Source organism: Neovison vison, chromosome 7 (assembly GCF_020171115.1).
Source record: "Neovison vison isolate M4711 chromosome 7, ASM_NN_V1, whole genome shotgun sequence".
NCBI lineage: Eukaryota > Metazoa > Chordata > Mammalia > Carnivora > Mustelidae > Neogale > Neogale vison.
Genome location: NC_058097.1, coordinates 204,580,208 through 204,599,543, shown reverse-complemented (window position 1 = coordinate 204,599,543; position 19,336 = coordinate 204,580,208). Strand labels below are relative to the sequence as shown.

General features: G+C 63.3%; 1 protein-coding gene across 3 annotated transcripts in view; it reads left to right on the top strand.

Moving 5' to 3' along the window:
* The first annotated feature begins 1,815 nt into the window (after positions 1–1,815).
* CARS1 (cysteinyl-tRNA synthetase 1) overlaps positions 1,816–19,336 on the top strand; it is a 39,783-nt gene continuing 22,262 nt past the window's right edge. The window contains exons 1-8 of one of the 3 annotated variants that reach the window (XM_044259978.1): positions 1,816–1,889; positions 2,477–2,695; positions 7,892–8,140; positions 11,915–12,006; positions 12,666–12,754; positions 13,197–13,293; positions 13,674–13,772; positions 14,634–14,783. In XM_044259978.1, the coding sequence (XP_044115913.1) occupies positions 1,865–1,889; positions 2,477–2,695; positions 7,892–8,140; positions 11,915–12,006; positions 12,666–12,754; positions 13,197–13,293; positions 13,674–13,772; positions 14,634–14,783 (1,020 nt within the window). In that variant the 5' untranslated portion in view covers positions 1,816–1,864. The remainder of the gene's footprint in view (positions 1,890–2,476; positions 2,696–7,891; positions 8,141–11,914; positions 12,007–12,665; positions 12,755–13,196; positions 13,294–13,673; positions 13,773–14,633; positions 14,784–19,336) is intronic. The other 2 variants (XM_044259979.1, XM_044259980.1) reach the window with 2 other exon arrangements.

The window sequence follows — 19,336 nt, the reverse complement described above, 5'->3', positions numbered from 1 at the left end:
ATTTTTTAAAGTTTATTAACATATATTGTATTATTTGCTTCAGGGGTGTAGGTCTGTGAATCGTCAGGCTCACACACTTCACAGCACTCACCTTAGCACACACCCTCCCCAGTGTCGGTCCCCAGCCACGCCATCCCTCCCCACCTCCTCTCCAGCAGCCCTCAGTTTGTTTCCTGAGATTAAGGGTCTTAAGGTGTGTCTTCCTCCCCAGTCCCCAATTTTTTTTTTTAAGGTACTTTTATTTAGCTTGGCGAGCGCTTGTGTGTGAGCAGGGGGAGGGCCGGGGGGAGGCGATGCAATCCCAGGCAGACTCCCTGTCCAGCGCAGAGCCAGGTGCTTTCCAACTGAGCCACTGCCAGACTCCTGAAGTTAAAAATTAACCTTTACCTAGTAAGATTTATATTTTAAATCACACTTGCTTCCTTTCTGGTGGGCACACAACACACAACCCGGCTGTGATGCCCTTGGCGGGGGCTTCCTGCCCAGCGGATCACACGGCTGTCATTTGCTAGAGGGAGGGCTCTGCACGGAGGAGCCTCTCCGCGTGCGTGGTATCCCCCAGGGTGTCTGTGTCCGGAAGTGACTGTGCCGTCCTCCCATGGCCTCAGAATGTGAGCTCCACCCTGCCCCTCACCCCGAACGTTACCGGTCCCTGGGGTCACGCTCAGATGTGTCTGTCTTTCCTTCCCGCTCCCAGCCTCCTCCACACCCTGTGGAAGTCGGTGCCACGCCCGCTCAGCCATCTCCGAGGTGGGTCACCACCCACTCTCTTGTCCCCTGTGCCCCTGCCACATCCCTGGTCTTGATGCTTCCTGGGGCGCTCCCCGGACTCTGGGCTCGCCCCACTAAGGGGGCCATTTTTTCTCCTCTAGATTGAAAGTCTTAGATCCTGCTTTCCTCTGGGTCTCCTCAGTCCATTCTGCCGACAGCCGGCACTGGGATCATTCTAAAGCACAAATCCAGCCCCACGCCATCCTGTCCGAACCCCTCTTGACTCTGCTTACAAGATGCCTCTAAAAGGTCCAGCCCTGGCTCCCCTTGGGCTCCATGACACCAGGCCTGCTCCAGCGTGGCCTGCACCCACGTGAAGCTCTCAGGGGCTTGCTTTCTGCTGGGACGCACGCTCCCTGGAGTGCACTCCAGGCATCCCCGGTCCCGTCCTCTAAGCGTACTCCCAACTGGGCCTTCTCCAGGCCAGCCCATTCCTGTCTCTGGCAGGAGTCTGGCAGCGGCCCCGTCGGAAGGTCGGGCTGGGGCGGGGCCGGGGAGGGGGGCTGCTCTCCCCATGCCCCTTGGTGCAATGCTAACTTAAGCAGGCATGCATGGGCCGTGTTTGCTTTTTTTGTAAAGATTTTATGTATTTGACAGAGAGATCGAAAGGAGGCAGAACGGCAGGCAGAGAGAGGGAAGCAGGCTCCCCGCGGAGCAGAGAGACCGGTGCGGGGCTCGATCCCAGGACCCTGAGATCATGACCCGAGCGGAAGGCAGAGGCTTTAACCCGCTGAGCCACGCAGGCGCCCCATGAGCGGTGTTCTTAATGCCTGTCTAGCGAGGCAGAAGTGCAACATCCCCCCACACACCCACACCCACGCCCGCACCGAGGCCCGCGCCCGCGCTGCTCCGGCGTCTCAGGTCAGGACCCGGAATGGGTGCCCCAGGGACGCTCCAGGAGGCCGCGCGCGGGGCAGCGACGACTACAACTCCCAGCATTCCTCGAGGCGGCGGCGTCTACAGTCCGAGGTGGTTGCCTGGCGACCGGGCGGGCCCCGGAAGTCGGGCCGGGCGCGGGGCGGGACTTCCGGGGCGGTGGTTGCATCAGATTCTGGGAAGCTGGTGCCGCGGCTGCTGTTTTGGGATTTCTAAGATGTCAGGTTCCTCAGGGGAGCAGGGTGAGTGCGCGCGGCGGGCCAGGCGGGACAGCCCCGGGCCCGGGGATTCGGCGTGTGCCCGGGGCGGGCGAAGGATGACCCCCGGCCCAGGGGTCGGCGGGTCTCGGCCGGGCGGGCAGTGACCGAGGTCCTGGGGGGCCGGCGGGTCCCCGGGGTCAGCTTGCAGTGACCCCGGGTCTGGGGGTGGCGGGTCCCCGCGGCGGGCAGGGGACCACCCCGGGCTTGTGGGTCGGCGGGTCTCCGGGGCGGCCTGGCGGGCGCTGAGCCACCCCGCGACCCCCGGCCTGGACCTGCGCTGTCCGCGCTTCGCCGGGACCCCACTTGGCTCCGGGCTGTGCCGAGGCCACCCCCTCCCCATCTTCTTGGGGCTGTGCCGGGGTCCCCTGGCGGCCCGCCCCCACCCGTTTCCCTTAGCTGGTGCCTGGGCGGGACGCGCCCCCTCCTGCCCCAGCTGTGCTCCGGGGACCCGCAGGGCCGGGGTTGTCAGTCCGCCTGGCAGCAAGCCGGGGTGGGCGGAAGACGCCGGGGTTTGCAGACACACATGAAAGGCCTCGGGTTTTACGAGGCTTTCATCTGGGGCTCCACAGACCCTGGCCATGGCCTCTGCGTGGTCAGAGCGTTATTACCCCACTTGACTGCCTGCCGCCTGCGGGTTCAGGGAGCAGCTCTGCCCACCAGGGGCTCTGATGTCACCAGCGCCTGGTCCCGCGGTCGGCAGGCCGGGTTGGCGCTGGGTCTTTTCCCACCGTCCAGCAAGCAGGGCGGGAGCTGCCGGCAACACCAGAGATGGTCACCGGGATCCCTAGGTATGAAGCAGACCTTCCGCCGGAAACATTGCGCTAGAGTTTTTCTACTCTTGGCTGGGGACAGTAACACGCGAGTGTGCCCGCCCGCCCGCCCGCTCTTGAGGCCTGTGTGTCCCTTTTGCTCCTTAGTGCTTTGGGCTGCCAAGTGGGGAGCTCTGACTCCCTGGGTAACCCCGTGGTGTGGGAGGCACCCGCGTGATGGGCTCGCTGGACCTCACCCGACGGGTGTGCCAGGATTCCAGCACCGTCCCCACCTGCCCTAGAGCCTGGCAGCCCCCAGACGTCAGGGGAAGAGCTGCCTGTTCACAGCCCTGACTCCGGAGCCGCTGTGGCTGGCCTGGGCTCCGGGCACAGCCCCTTTCTCGAAAGCACACAGGGGCCAGCGGCCCACCTCAGATGACATGGACCCTTAAGGGGGCATCCCTCTGAAAGGGTTTCGAGCAGCAGCACCTGGCACAGGCCGGGCTCTGTGTCTGGGTTGAAACCTGGAGCTTGTTTCTCTGTTCTTTTTCGTGTTTTAATGAAAGTGTGGTTTTGCTTCATTTGTGAACATAAATGACATGTTGGTATTTTCTTTTAATTGCTTTAGAAAGTCAGGTTTTTGGAGCCTTGGTAAGTATTGGCCTGTTTTGGAGATTGATCTACAGATTAGAATGAAGCCCCCAGGATGTCCGGACAGGTGATGGACTTTTCTAGTCCTAGAGGGGCCCAGAGCACAGCCCGCCTGCTCTCCCTTCACTGCTGCCCCTCCCCTCACCTGTCCCTGGGCTTCCTCTAGGGTGGAGAATCTGTGTTCATACCCTGAGGAAACAAGAAATAAAATCAAATAGGAAAGGATGTGTGTGGGGGTACTAGACTCGTAGTTAGCCTCGGTTTCCAGTTTTTGAAAGTTTTTTATTCCAATGGTTGGATTCATTGAAAGTGACCATCTTCCCAGGTTGGGTTTTTGTTTTTGGTTTTTTTTTTTAATTTAAAGATTTTATTTATTTATTTGACAGAGATCACAAGTAGGCGGAGAGGCAGGCAGAGCGGGAGGGGGAAGCAGGCTCCCCACTGAGCAGAGAGCCCGATGCGGGACTCCATCCCAGGACCCTGAGATCATGACCTGAGCTGATGGCAGAGGCTTTAACCCACTGAGCCACCAGGTTATTTTATTTTATTTTTTTTTAAGATTTTATTTATCTATTTGAGAGAGAGTGAGCAGGAGAGAGAGAGTGCACGAGCCAGGCGAGGGGCAGAAAAGCAGACTCCCTGCTCAGCCAGGAGCCAGACATGGGCTCGATCCCAGAACTTCAGGATCATGACCTGAGCCAAAGCAGACGGCTCAGCCCAGCCGACCGAGCCACCCAGGCACCTTCCCCAGGCCTCACAAGGAGGCCCCGTTTCGTCTTCCCGTTTCAGCGCTACCTCACGTGGACTCAGAACGTCTTTGGTTCACTGTGACGACACCGGGTTTGCAGCTTCTCCTTGGCGCCTCGGAGGGGCCGCCCCATTCCAGGCACGTTGGAAAGACCGGGTCCTCTCTGAGGGCGCCTGGGCGGACGGAGCTCCGCTCAGAGGCCTTGCCCTGCAGGCTGCCGGCAGTCTGGGGGACTCTGTCAAATTTGCGGTCTCATTCTTCACGCCGTGTGATCCGAAGGGCCTTTGTAATGTCGTGTAGCTGGCGTTTCTGTGAGCGGCGTCTCTTCCGGGCACTGGTCTAAGCTCCTCTGTTGTGGCCTTTCATCCTGAGAGCAGCCCCTGTGGCCGGTACTGCCCTTACCTGGCTGTCCGGCCGACGGTCCTGACGTTCTGAGAAGTTGCCTGATCGGTCCGGGGCCACGCAGCTCGGCGGAGGCCAAGCCAGGCTTCCGGCCCTGGCGGTTTGACCTCGGCGGAGACCTCAGCCGCCGTCCTGCGCCGGCTTGGATGAGAATCGGACTGATTCCATCAGAGTCACAACGAGAGCCCCCGGGCCGGAGTGTGTGCCAGGGCGCGCGAGACCAAGCCCACGTGCTTTGCTGTGTCTCCCGAAGGGAGATGGAGTGTGCGTATGCAGAGACGACAAATATTTGCTCGGCTGTGAACTCGTGTTTCCATGTCTCCGAGTGTTTACCTTTATTTAAGAGTCGTAAGAGAGGGAGCCCTCGGGGTAGAGATGAAGCCGTCTCGGTGTCGTGGTGGCAGCTACCTGGGCAGCGGCCCGTGATTCTGATGAAAGCTCCGAAAGGCACGGGAAGGTGAAACCGCCAGGTGAGAGCATTATGGCTTCCCGTCCAGGAGGAGAGCGTCCCCGCGCGGCTCCCAGGATGTACTCGGGTGTTGCCCATTTGCTCGCGAGGGACTCGTGGAGCACCTGCTGTGCCAGGCCGTGCCGGGTGCCAGAGATCCGGCCACGAGGGTGGCTGCACTGGGCCAGGTCTGCAAGCAGCAGCAGGGGGCAGTGGTCTGCTGGCCAGGCCCCGAGCCCGGAGATGGAGGACGCGGGCCTGGGAGCCAGAGGAGTGTTTGTGGAAGGGAAGTGGTTTGTAGGGCTGGGTGTGCAGAGCGACTGCAGGATGCAGCCCGGAGTGGTCCTTACGCCGGGGAGGCGGGAGGGGTGCTGACCCCGGAGCCCAGGCTGCTCTTTGAAACACAGACAGCCCTGGCCTGGGGGCTCCTGCGGAAGGCAGGCCTGCTGCTGCGAAGGGTCTGGCCTTGAGCAAGGGAGCTGCTGGCACACGGAGGTCTGCAGGCTGTGGCCAGCACCGGGGCCCCCGGGGAGCTGCTGTGGGAACCCACTGCGGGCCCCCCTCACCTCCCTGGTGCTGATTCTGAAGGGCTTCAGTGGGTCTGGCCCGAGCACTGGGCGTGGAGCAGAGGAGGAAGAAGAGGCAGGTTGGAAGGCTCGGAGGCTTGGAAGACAAGGGACGGAGGAGAGGGAGAGGGGATGCTCCGAGTCCCGTCCAGGCCGCGGTGCATTTCGCGTGGTTGTGGTTGCCACCGGTGTGGAGGGAGCGCCTGGTGTTCGGTCTGCGTGAGCTCGGGAGGTGTTTTATGACGGCTTCAGCGGTTAACTTGGAGAAACTGGGGAACAGATGGGTCTAAGCTGGCCATGCACAGAACGGCGTTCCTGGGGTCAGAGGGGCCGCTCCCTCGTGTGTGGGTGCGCGGGTGGCCCAGGCGGGCCGACATCCCCCCCGACCCCGACGCAGGGCAGGCGTCTGCAGGGCGCACAGCGAGGGCCTCCACCACCGCCGCTGCGGATCCTGCTCGCCCTCCGGCCCATCTGGTCTCGCTTCGGGGCTCACCAGATCGCGGTCTGGCCGGAACCCGTAACCACGTCAGAGCCGACCTGGTTCCTGTCAGTTTCCTCAAGACACGCTCGAGCGCAGCCCCCACAGTTAGTGCGGCGACTGTCCGCTCCGCGCAGCCTGGGAGCCTGTCCTCTGGCCGCCCTCCCAGGGCCCCGCGCCTGCACGCCCCGAGAGGGCCCTCTCCTTGGGACGGCTGTGGCCGACGCTGCATTTTTAGTGTGCGTGTAGTCTCCGGGTGAACTCGCTCAGGGCCGTTCTGATAATGACAGAGGGACAAGTGTACTCGTCAGTGGCAGACTGACGGGGCTGGCTGTGCACCAGGCGGTACTTTAAAGGTTTGCAAGGGTAATTTTACCGAGACGCAGCAGCTTTTACGAGGCGTGTGTGGTTCTGAGCCTGTTTTATGGAGGCGGGGAGGAGCTCCAGCCCCCGGCCCCAGCACTGAGGCCCCCAGCACTGAAACCCCGCAGTGCCGACCCCAGCACTGAGCCCCAGCACGAGCCCCCCAGCGCCGAGCCCTGCAGTACCGAGTCCCCCGGCACTGCCCTGGCATGGTGCCTCACCCAGCCACCGCCCTGCAGCACAGGTGTCCCCTGAGTCCCTCACCGGGGCTCCAAAGCCAGCACGGTAGGTAGGTCATTTGACCTGTTGTTCTCATTTTAAAAATGGTGCACGCTCTTCGGAGGACACGTGGGAAAAAAAGAGGGAGCTATCAGTCAGCCCTAATCGCGCTCCTCGGGGATGGCCATTCGACGTACAGCGTGGCCCTGGGGGTCTGCTCTGGTCAGCGGAACTCGTTCCGAGCGAGAGGAGTGTGTCCCTGTCTGCTTGCTCTGGGGGGGAGGGGCGGCCTGAACCAGGGCGGTGCTGTCCTCGCTCTGCTGCCCTCCCTCCCTCCCGGGGCTGGCGGGATGCGGAGGGCCAGCGTGGGGAGGATGACGGGCTGCAGGAGACTGGCCCCCAGCCCCGGCTCTGCCCGCACCTCTGCCCGGTCCTCTCGTCGGGCTCACTGGACGCCGTTTTCTTCATCACGAGAGCGTGCCGGCAGCGCCCTGGCAGGCCGCTGAGCTGTCAGAGGCGCGTTGCCCGGAGAAGTACAAGTTCCCTGGGAGGAAGGCGCTGAGCAGAAAGTGCTCCGGAAGCCGGATGCTTACGTAGGGTTAGGCTTTCCCGGAGCTCTCGGCCAGGCATGGCCTCCCTTCTCCCCGGATTTCGCCTCTAGCCCGATGCCCCGCTGGAGCTGTGAGGTGGGCTTACAAGGGCAGGCCCCTCTACAGGAGAGAGGGAGGCACAGACCCACTGGAACGTTCCTCCTGGTCTCCGGCAGAATCTGAGCCACAGGGATGTGGGGCCCGTGGCATGGGGGCCGCTCCCCAGGAGCCCTCGGGCTGGATCCTCAGAGCCACCTGCTGGGGGTGGGGGGCGTGGGGGAGTGCCTCAAGGTCTGTCTGCTTCCTCGGACAATCCCAACGGTGGACATGGAAGGTGGCTTGTTCTTGCAGGTCTAGAGTGAACGAGAGTGGTGTCCCCTGTAGGCGTACCCCCCGGGCAGCAGGGCTCTGGCTGGGCAGGGCCTTTGGGGTTCAAAGCAGCTTTGGACTCAGCCGATGGGAAACCTGGCTGTCCCTCAGTTGAGGTGGGATGCATGTAAGGTCACGTTCACTGTCGCAGTGCTACGGAGAGTGCACCGTGTGGTGGCCCTCACGCCTCCCGCGCCGTGCAGCCACCACCGCAGACACGTTCCCCAGCCGACCCGTCTCCGCGGCTCGAAACCCCACTCGGCACTCCCTGCGGCCCTCCCCAGCCCCCGCGGCCACCGTTCTGCTTCCGAGGTTCCACACCCGGGGCAGCCCTGTGCGTGTCCGCGCTCGGCCCGGGGCCCCCCGGCCCTGACTCACGCTGTGTGCCTCTGTCTTTCCAGCTCCTGCCTACAGGTGCATCCTGAGCATTAGTGACGAGGCAGCCAGGGTGCGGGCCCTGAACGAGCACCTCAGCACGCGTAGCTATGTCCAGGGGTACTCACTGTCCCAGGCAGACGTGGACCTGTTCAGGCAGCTCTCGGCCCCCCCCGCTGACCCGCGTCTCTTCCACGTGGCCCGCTGGTTCAGGCACATAGAAGCCGTCCTGGGTGGCCCCTGCGGCAGAGGCGAGCCCTGTGGGCACCAAGCAAGTGAGTAGCAGAGGGGGTTCCGCAGCTGGTAGCGCCTCCCGTCGGCGGCCACCTCCAAGGTCAGGGCCGAGACGAGTGCGGTGCGGGCTGGGGGCCCTGGCAGTCCGGTGGAGCCCGCGGGGCTGCTCCTGTGGCCACACGCATGCAGGTGCCCCGGCCGCCGACCAGCGCACCCCGAGTGCGGGTCAGGACGGACTCTGCCGAGGTGTCAGCCCTCGTGGATCCGAACTGCCCGTGGCCGCTGTAGCAGAGCCCAGGGAGAGCCACAGCAGGAGCCACAGCAAGAGCGTGCCGCCCCCGGCGGGGAGGGGGTCTGGCGGGGGCCTGGGCACAGGCTGCGGGCTGGCGTTCTCCGCTGACTGCTGGCCTGGCTGCGGTGGGACCCGCTGCTTCTCCTTCGTTCTCTCCGCGCTCCGGGGCGTGTTCCCGCCGGGCGTCAGACCGTTTAGGCCTAAAGCACTGTTAGCGGTCGTTGAAGTCCTTGAAAATCCAAACAAGGTCATTTCTCGGCTTTGAGCTCGAGCTCAGGTCTGGGGTGCTGGCCTGTTGGCGGCGCCGTGACGCCGATGATTTCAGGAGTCCTTCTGGAAGGTCTGAGGCCCCGTACGGTTTCTCTCCTGCCGTGAACCCTGGCGCTGCGTCCCGCAGGCGCCTGTTGCCCTCGAGCAGCTCCGCTTGGGCTCTCAGGTGGCTTCATGCGAGGCGTGGGCCGTGCGCTGTCTCTGCCGGTCCTTGCCGAGCGGGGCAGCCTCCTGGGGGCTTTCCCAGGCTCCTTCCGTATTGCCCAGCACCTGCACCGCTGGGCTGGGCTGGGCCCTCTGCCCTAGCAGGCCAAGGCCGGGACATCGTTTCTCCCACGTGGGGTGTGGTTTGGTTTTCTGGATAATCCTTCCCCAGCACGGGGTGGAAACTCTCTGCGTACATGGTCTTCTCCGCGGGCATCTAGCCCGGTGACCCCAGTGATATCCATGGTGTCGGGTGCCACATCCCCGTGGGTCCCAGCTCCCGAGACACAGCCTGCAGGGGCGGAGGTCGGGGCTTCCGGGGCTCCCAGTCTTGGCAGCGGCCCGGCTCGTGGTCCGTCCAGGACTTTGTCGGGAGAACGAGCAGAAGCCCTTCAGCCGTGCAGAGGCAGGGCACTCGAGGTGGAGTGCCCCACTGCGTGTCAACACGTCCTGGCTCACTTGGAGGTGGGGGAGAGACACACCCTGGGTGGCCCGCACAGCGTTTGCTGACTCCGTCTGCCTCCAAGTCCCCTCGTGTGCCCGGGCCGACCAGGCTGGCCCCCGGACCATCTCTCGCATCCCCGGGAGAGCAGGGGCTGAACACCTGCCGCCCCCCTTTGCTGCCAGAATTGAGTACTGCTCTGTCTCAGGGCTCTGATGTCCTGTCCTGGGCACGAGCGCCACCTCTCCCAGTCCCCCACTTGCCGGCACCCTGTCCCCACTCCCTCCAAGCCCATCCCACCAAGGCCTGTGACAGCTTGTCCCTGCTCCGGTGGCTGGTGCCTGGTCTGTCCCTCTGTGTCCCTCCCTGGGGCTGTGGGCCTCAAAGCCCGAGGCACCTGCAGGTGCAAAAAGTCGGGTGTGGGTGGCCCTTCGACCTCCTCCCATCCCCTCAGCCTCCCCCCATGCCCCGCCAGGGCCTGGCCCGCTGTGTCTCTGTCTGGAATGCTGCCGCCGCCCGCGGGGGCTCTCCCGTCTGCCCCGGCTCCCGGCCCCCTGGCGGGAAGCTCAGGGCCTGTGGCTGGAGGAGCCTCGCGGTGCAGCTCCGCCCTCTGCCCCGTGGCCCCCACCCCATGTCCCGGGGGAGCGCTTCTCCTCCCTGGGTGCTGAGATGGGCACAGCGCCCCTCAGCGGCGTGTGCAGTTCTGTCGAGTCGGGCTTGTGTCCACCGTGCGCCCAGGACAGGGCCTGGAGGGGGCTGGGTGTGTGTTGGATGAACGGGTGTGTGGTCTGTGCTCAGTGGTTGGAGCAGAAACCGAAACAGAATCTGTGCACGGGTGACGGCTGCCACGGCGGAGGTGCAGGGGTCGTGGAGAGACTAGCGGGAGCCCGGACGGGGGGGGGGAGTGTCGCAGGAGGCCGTGGTCCCGAGTGAGCCGGGCTCCAACTCCCAGCAGGGATGGCGCAAGGGACCACTCGAGGACCGTTTCCTCACTGAGTCCGGGGTCCTTGTGTGCCCCACGCCCTCAAGCCCAGTTGTGGCCCTGTGGGACATGGCCTGGCCGCCTGGGCTGTGCCCTGGCTTTGTCCTGCCACGTTCCCGTGGTGTCTCGGGTCAGCCTTCCCGCCTGGCGGGCCAGGCGCTGCCGGTCCCCAAGCTCCTGTCCTCCGGCCGGCGGCCCTGCCCAGCCCAGGGGGCAGCGCTGGCTCTGTTTAGGGCACGGGGTCTGATCAGGAGAGGAGGCAGAGGGCTGGGTGATCGTCCCCGAGTGCCAGCCGCGGAGCTTCCTCCCAGGGCATCTGCGGCGGTGCAGGGGGCGCGTGAGACGCCACCCAAGCTCGGGAGTGCGCACCGCTGATCACCGACGGTGCTGCCCAGCCCTGCCGCCCCTGTTTGCCGGCGGTCACCGCAGGACCCAGCTCCTGTCGGGTGCGGGGCTCTCTCCTCATCTGCCTGCTCCCCGGCCCCGTGCATGCGCTCCCCCACGCACATGCACTTGCTCTTGTGCACACGCTCGCGTTCACACCCACGTGGCCATGGCCTTCCTCCTGCGCTTCTGCTGTGGGTCGCTGAAGTCAGCGTCTGCGTGGCTGGTGCGACTCCTGGGGCACGTGGCCACGCCCGGGTCGGCCTTCCCCGTGACTCCCATCAGAAGCAGCGAGCCGGGCTCTGTGGAGTCGCCGGCGGCAGGCCAGCGGGCACAAGAGAGAACCTTCGTGGGGGGCCGAGGCAGGGGCGGGGAGTGGAGAGGAAGAGGGTGGCTCAGTGCGTTGCTGACCCCTCCCTGTTTGGGGACGGGACGGGGACTGTGGCGGCCTCCGTGTGCCCATGCTGCGCAGTGTGAGCGAGGGCTGGGGGCAGCTGGGCTCCAGACACAGGGTGCACCCCCTTGGGCTCTCGGGGCGCGGGCCGCAACCACGCCACCCAGCGTGGGCCTGGGACACCGAGAGCAGCAGGGGTAGCCCCGAGGCAGTGCCAGCGAGGGGGCGGGGTCTCTCCTGGAAGACCGCGAGGGCAGAGCCACCCCACAGTTTCCAAGTTGGCTGAGCCCCCGTGTGGAGCTGGAAGCCACAAGCGTCTCGTCCCAGCGGAGTCAGGGAGTGACGGCACGCTATGGGGGGCGGGAGCAGACCTGTGGGGGCTGGCCGCTGCTTACCGCCGTCTGATGGAGCTGGGCTGGCTTGGAGCCTGTTCTTACCACGTGTCTGGGGCTGTGGCTAGTCGTGGCCCGGCTGGCCCTGTGCTGCTCCGGACAGTGGCCCGTGTCCCTACCTGGCACCCCCACTTGTACGCCGCGCTTGTGTCTGGCACTGCAGGGCCAATGCCCTCTCGTGGCCACGAGCTGTGTCCACCAAGGTGTCCGTCCGTTGGCGGAGGGAGGGCCTGGGTTTGGGGAGCCGGGGAGGAAAGGATGTGACCCCTTCTCCCAGGTGCCCCGGGCCGTGCTGCAGTTGCTGCCGCACAGACTGTGAGTGGAGCAAACTACAGACACTGGTGCGTCGGGCACGGGCGGTGCTGACGGAGCCCCGGCGAGCCCCGTGTCACGACGTGCTGAGGACAGCCCAGCGCCCGGGTGCAGCGTAACTGGTGTTCTCTCCGCCTTGGCAGGTAGAGGCCGGCGGGGCCAGCCTCAGTGGTGCCCTCCAGCCGGGTCCCCTCCGTGCAAGCTTCGCCTGTACAACAGCCTCACCCGGAGGAAGGTAAGGGGGCGCGGCGGGGCGCAGGGGAGGCTGTGGACGAGCTCCGCGGCCAGCGGTCCAGGTGGGAGTGGAGATGGCTCAGCGCTCGCTCCCCTTTCCACGTGGGGCCCTGGGTGGGGCAGAGCCGGCTCCCACAGCGGGCACGCCCGGGGACAGCACGCCTTGACGGGACCGCCTGTCTGTGGGGCTCGCGGGCCTGGAGCGCCCCGGCCGCGCGTCGCTCGGAGCCAGGCCACGTGCCCGCTGGCTTTCAGGGAGGCCCCGTGGTGGCGGCAGTTGTCTCCGGGCAGGCTGAACACAGCGGGGGGACGCAGTGGGGGGTGCTGGTTGGCGAGCTTGGGAGGAGACCACGTTTTGAGAAGGCGGCAGGATCGGATCCTGGTTGAATGGGGTTTGCTTGGTGTGTTCCGCTCAGCGTGGCCGTGGCAGCAGCGCGGCTGGTTGGGATCTCAGCCGTTGGATCTCCCACGGTGGCTGACGGGGACGCAGGGGTCTCGGCGATTCCAGCCGACTTCACCGAGCGTCTGTGATTCCTGTCCGTGGAACGGGACTGTTCCTGTTGAGCTTCTGTAGACCAGCCGCGCCCTCCGTCGCCGGCTGGGCACCCGCACGGCGTCTCTGCTGCGGCTGACGGTCGTCGTTCTCCATTTTGAACACAGGACGTGTTCGTGCCTCAGCACGGGAAGAGGGTGACGTGGTACTGCTGCGGGCCCACCGTCTACGACGCGTCTCACATGGGGCACGCCAGGTAGGAGCCGCTGCCGGGCACCCAGCACGGGCCGGGGGTCCCCGGGGGTCTGGAGGCGTGGGTCCCAGAGCATCTCGGCCCTTCTGAGATCTCCTGCTCTTGAGATAAACGTCCCCATTCAGTAAGTAGTTCACGTAGACGATGGAATAGTTGGAGAGTACGCACGGGCCATGAGCTCGCTGCCCTGTCGCGCCGTGACCAGCGTCCTGGGCTGCACGCCGATGTTTTGACCCGCAGGCCTTGGTTCCCCACCAGGCAGCTGTGGCGGAAACCCAGGTGTGGAGCAGGCCGGGCCCCATGGCACTCCCAGCCCCTGCACGGGGCAGCAGCTGACTGGTGGCAGGACCGTGGAGGCCTTCCCCTGGCCCTCGTGGCCACGCGCAGTGGGCTGGGGAATGTGGCGGGCGGCAGGCGGTGGGACAGGTGTGTCCCCACACTCCAGGTCCTACATCTCCTTCGACATCCTGCGGAGGGTGCTGCGTGACTACTTCGGGTACGACGTCCTCTACTGCATGAACATCACAGATGTGGACGACAAGGTAGGGCTCTGACCAGCACGTCCGCCCACGCGGGGCCGGGGGAGGAAGCGACGTTTGTGGATGAAATGCGGGGGCCTCAGCCGGATGCACGGGGTGTGAGTCCTCTCCGTGTCGCGGCGTCACAGTTTATACCGATGACGTGTGGGGGCCGAGAGAACCGCGCGTGTCCAGGCCCACTTGATAAAACGGCAGCCCGTGGGGCTTCGTGGCAGCAGGAGCTGTGGTCGCGCGTGCTCCTCTGCGCAGCACAGTGTGGGGAGGCCGGGAGGGGGCGGCCCGTTTCCTCGAGACCAGCATGGCTGCAGGAGTAGCGGCGGCGCGGGGCTTGGAGCCCGCCTGCTACACGGGGCACGACCCCAGGGGCCCTCTTCTCCTTCCAGATCATCAAGAGGGCCCGGCAGAACTACCTGTTTGAGCGGTATCGGGAGAAGCAGCCGCAGGCAGCCCAGGTCCTGCAGGACGTTCACGCCGCCCTGAAGGTAGGCCCCTCGCTGTCTGCTCCCCGACTCCTGGCTGTCCCTAGGGCGTTGGCCATCCCCGCTGGGCCTCCCACAGTGGACGCAAGTAAAACCAGCTCCGTCAGGGCCCCGGGTTCTGACTGAGGGGGTCGCCTGGCTGCTAGGAAGCGGCTCCGGAAAGGCGCTCGGACGGGGACGCGCCGTCGGTGCCTGGGCCCCACTTCTGGGGGAGTGTCCGAGGGTGTCCCGGGGCACTGATGGACGTGCGCTCGTGCGACGCTACAGATGTGCCCACGGGCTCTTCCAGGGCGCGGCTACGCACTGCTGCCCGGGGCGACCCAGGCGCTGGGCCGAGCCGCCGAGACGGGGGGTGCTAGAAGTTCGCAGAAATTGAAGAGACGCGTCCTCCCGGTGGGCTCGCTTTGAAGGACAGCGTTGCGAGTTACCGTGGTAACGGAGGGAGGTCAGAGTGCCTCGTTCTGCTCCCGGCAGCAGCGACTGTTGGAGGAGCCGCGGCAGGCGTTCCTGGTGTGCCGCCGCGCTTTACGCCCACAAGGAACGCTGGGAGTGAAATCCGAGCTTAGCCGTCTTCGGCCGACCAGGGGCTAGCCCGCCAGGTCACGGGGGCTTTCGTGACGTTCACAGAGTCCCCAGGTGACGCCCCCGTGACCCGAGCACAGCCTGTGACATCAGACCACCAGCCCCGGGGCAGGCGTGAGGAGCGGGCCTTCAGGGTCCGTCTGCCCCGTCTGTCTGACCGTCCGGCTGGGCCCACGCCCTTAGGGACGCAGGCTTCTCTCTCACCTCCAGTGAGGAGCCCCCCGGGCGCGTGGGGCTGTGCTGAGCCGCATCCCATGGGCCTGCCCTGTCCTGTGCTTGCAGCCCTTTTCAGCCAAGTTACGGGAGACCACGGACCCCGACCGAAGGCAGATGCTGGAGCGCACCCAGCGAGCGGTGGAGCTGGCGGCTGAGCCGCTGCAGAGGGCTGTGCAGAGCGGCCTCCCGGCGGAGGCAGCCAACGGCTGCGCGGAGGTGAGGTCCCCCCGCGCCCGCCCCACCCCGGCGGCCTGCCGCCACACAGTGTCCTCACGGCGCTGGGGGTCCCGGAGTGTGTGCGGCAGGACTCCGGAGTCTTCCCGCTGGCTCTCCGGTGCTGCTTCGGGTCCCCCTGCGCAGGGAGCAGAGGGAGGCTGAGGATGCGCTGGGCTCTCCTGCCCCGGGGAAAGGTTCTCCCTCAGACCCGCGGAGGGCAGGAGTGCAAGCGGGCCCCGGCTCCCTGCCAGCCTTTCCCCGGAGAGGCGGTCAGTGCCGGCCCCCACAGGTCCCTTCTCCTGCACGCCGGCGCCCCCTGCCGGCCCTTCTCAACACTCAGGGACGCAGGAGCTCCAGAAAAGATGCGGCCACAGGCGTCTGCCCGCCTGGAGGCCCAGGAAGAGATGCCCCCAGAGCCCACCCGGCTTGGGCTTCCCTCTGGCTTTCCTCTTCGCTTACTTCAGGCTGCCGGCGGCGCTCGTTCTGAGCTTGGCGAGAAAGAGCGCGGTGGACGCGGCCTTCCCTTGGCTCCTGCGTGGGGCCCCCGCGTGGTCACGGCCGGCCTGCGTGCTCCTGCGTGGGGCCCCGCGTGGTCACGGCCGGCCTGCGTGCGCGGCGCCGCCCCGCTCTCTCTCCGTCCTCGGCGGCAGTCGCGTGCCCGTGTGACTAGCCGCGTCACAGCGAATTTTTTTCTTACTTGGTCCACTGATTCTTTCTCCTTTAGAAAGTATGGTAAAATGTACACTTGTCAAATTTACCATCTTAACCATTTTTAGGGGCATTAAACACATTCACACTGTTGTGCGGCCGTCCCCACTATCCATCTCCAGAACTTCCCATCTTCTCAGACGGAGACTGTCCCTGTGAGACACTGGCCCCCATCCTCCCCCGCCCCTGGCGCCCACCGTCCACTCTCTGTGCCCCTGAGACACCGACCCCCGTCCCTTCCCCAGCCCCAGCACCCACCGTCTCCTCGTCTCTGTGAATCTGGGGACGCCAGGGCCCTCAAAGAAGCAGAATGCTGTGCTGCCTCCTCTCGCAGCCGGTGTCTTTCCCTTGCTGTGATGTCCTCCTGGCTGTGGCAGGTGTCCTAGTGTCCTTTCTCAGACCAGGTGGGGCTGGCGGATATGGTATTCAGTTCAGGGTCTGACACACATTTGTGTCGTTCCCGCCTTCGGGCCATCACGAGTGACGCAGCTGTGAGCAGGGACGTGCTTGGATTCGCTCAGATCCCTGTGTCGGGTCCTTCTGGGCAGAGACTCCGAGGGGAGCTGCTGGGCAGTACGGCTGGTGGGTTTGCGGGATGCGGAGGAAGTGCCGCGCTGCCCCCCACGGCAGCACGCCAGTGGTTTGTGCACGTGGCCGCCGGCCCGGGTCACCCTGTTTCCCACATCAGCTTCCCGATGAGCGTGACTCAGTGTCCTGTCGTGCTGTCGGTTTGCATCTGCTCTGTTCACGGTTGGGGACAATTTTCTGTCCGTCTCTGGGCGCACGTTTGCAAGCATCTCGAGACCGTAACCCTGGGAAGGCTCTGCCGGACCGTGGGGCGTGTGACCCGGGAATCTGGGTAACTCTCGGGTCCCCAGCAGCAGCCACGCGTCCGGCAACCCCCCAGGAGGGTGGACGTGTCCTCGCATCTGCGGTGTCACGGGGACGGAGCCAGGGGCGGCTCCATGCACAGCGGACACGGCACGCTCCCCCACTGGCCGCAGACATTCTAGTTTTGATGGCATCCAGCAGCCACCCCGTCCTCTCACAGACGGTGCCGTCAGAGTTGTGGCACAGACGTCACTGCCACACACACTCATGGAGCCTTGCTCCTCTGTGACCCTCTAGTTGTCTGGTTTTCCTCTCACTCTCAGGCCGGTGACCCAGTCTGAGCCACGTTTCGGACGGTGAGAGACTGGGTCTGGACTCGTTCTGAGCATGGACGTCCGGTCGTTCTGCACCTTCTACCGAAGGAGCCTGTATTTGTCTCTACTGAACGGCCTCTGCTCTCCCGTCACGGATCGGGCAGCTCCGTCGGGGTGGGCTGGGTCTGGGCTCTCTCTTCTGCTTTGTTCTCCTTCAGTACTGAGTTGGCTCTTTGGGGTTTTTGCCTCCGTGGAAGCGGAGAATCCGCATGCGACGTCACTGCAGTGCTGCGCTGGGATGTTGACCCAGATGGCGTCGGATCCGTGGATCGTGTTGGCAAGACCTGACGTTTCGACAGGGTCGGGTCTCCCGCTTGTGAGCAGGAAGTAGCCTGCTAGTTAGTCCTCCGACTTCTCCCATCAGACTTCTGTCGTCCCCGTGTAGATCTTGCACGCGGTTCGTTGGGTTTACACCTGAGGATTTCCTCCTGGGGCGTGTTTGTGGTGGATTCCCCGTGTCGCATGCTGGCGTGCGGTCCACGTCCTGCTCCCCGTGAGTATGCCTTCCGTTCCCTCCACTTGTCGCTGCGTGGGCCGGCGCGTCCAGGGTGAGGTGGAGGAGGGGTGGCGAGAGGGAATGTCCTCACCTCGCCCTGGACCTAAACGGAAAACCTCATGTCTCACCACGAAGCACGATGTTAGCTGCGTGACTTTCGTTGCTGTCCTGATCAAGGTGAGGAAGTTCGGCGCTATTCCCGGCTTACTGAGACTTTCTCATGAGCGGGTGAGGGTTGTGTCCGTTTGCTTTTCACACATCTGTGGGATTACGGTGTTTTGCTTTCTTAACCGTGCTGCTGGAATGATTTACATTAATTGGTTTTGTGCTGTGGAACCAGCCTTACATACCTGTGATAGCCGCCACTTGGCTACGGTATATAATTCTTTTAGGACTTATCTGGCTGTAATTTGCTAATACATTGTTAAGGATTTTTGCATCTATGTTAATGAGGAATATTGATCTGTAGTTTTCTGTTCTTAGGGTATCTTTGTTTTCAGTATTAGGGTAATGCCTTCCTCCTAGAATGACATAGGAACTAGTCCCTCTGCTTCCTCTGGGAAACTATAGAAAATCCATGTAATCTGTCCCTTACATGTTTGGTAAAATTCACCAGTGAACCCCTCTGGGCCAGGTGATTTCTCTTTTGGAAAATCATAAATTATTAATTAAATCTCGTCACTGGCTCATAAGCTTTTTCAGATTCTTTGTATCATTATAAGTTTTGGCACTTTGTGTCTTTCAAAGAATCAGACCATTAACAGTTATCAAACTTGGGGGCACAGAGTTCTGTATAGTGTTTCTTTGTTATGCTTCTCATTTCCGTGAGGTCTGTAGTGATGTCCCTCCTTCGTTTTGGGTGTTAGCATCTGTGGCCTCTCTCCTTTGTCTTAGGTAGTAGCCTGGCTAGAGGCATAACAATTTCATTCATTTCCTCAAGGAATTTCTGGATTTGTTGATTTTCCTCTGTTGATTTCTTGTTTTCGGCTTTAATTTTTATTGTTTCTTTTCTGTCATTTTGGAGTTGACTTGTTCTTGCTTTCCTACTTTCCTGGGGCGGAAGCTTGGATGCCAGACTTTGGACCTGTCTGTGTGTCTATCCCGTCCGCCGGTGTTGCGGGCTTCTAACTGCTGCTTTCGCTGCATCTCGCCAATTTGGATAAACTGTGTTTTCACTTTCATTTATTCCAAAAATTTTAATTTTTTCTCAAGGTACCTTCTTTGACCCTTGTGTGCTTTGGAAGCGTGTTGTTGTGGGGACGTTCCGGCTCTCTCTCTGACTGATTTCCAGTTCGGTTCCATGGTGGTCCGAGAGCAGACACCACGAATGACGTCTGTTCTTTCGAATTTGTTCAGGCATGTTGTGGGGCCCGGCCTGCGGATGCTGCTGGGGAACATTCCAGGAGAGCGTGAGGGGAATGTGTGTCCTGCTGCTGTGGGACCCGGTGGTCTGTAGAGGTCCTTCAGGTCCGGCTGACCGAGGGTGTGGTTGAGGTCAGCTGTGTCCTCACTGACCCCTGCTGGGCTGGTGTGTGCCCGAGGGAGGGTCCTGAAGTCCCCAGCCACCTTCGTGGGTTCATCTGTTTCTCCTTGGAGTTCTGTTTGCTTTCGCCTCTTGTGCTTGCTGTCCTGCCATTGGGCCCGTGTCCCAGGAGTACTGCTGTCTCGCAGAATGGACCCCTCTGTCCACCGAGCTCTTCTCTACCGCTGGTGGCCGTCTTGCCCCCAGCGACGTGGCGCCGTCGGAAAGCAGCCACTTCTGCTCTGTCTCGGTTCTTGTTAGCGTGGCTCGCTTGTCTCCGTCGACTGCGAGTCCGTATGTGTCTTACAGTCAAAGCAGATTCCTGGGACAACGTACGCTCGGGGCTTGTATTTTGATCTCCCAAACTGTGCTGTGAGGCGCGTTTAGGCTGCTGGCGTCCCCAGTGGCACGGAGACAGCTGGGTCCCTTGCTGCTGGATTTCTCTGTTCGCCGCCCTTGTTCTCGCTCCCACTCCTGTCCTCCGGTCCTTTCCTGCCGTCTGTGGTTCTGACTGAGCATTTCCCATGATTCCACTTTCTCTCCTCTTAGAGCAAATCAGTTAACCTTTTTTTAGCGGTCACCCTGGAGTTTGCAATATACACTCCCCATGAATTTCAGTCCA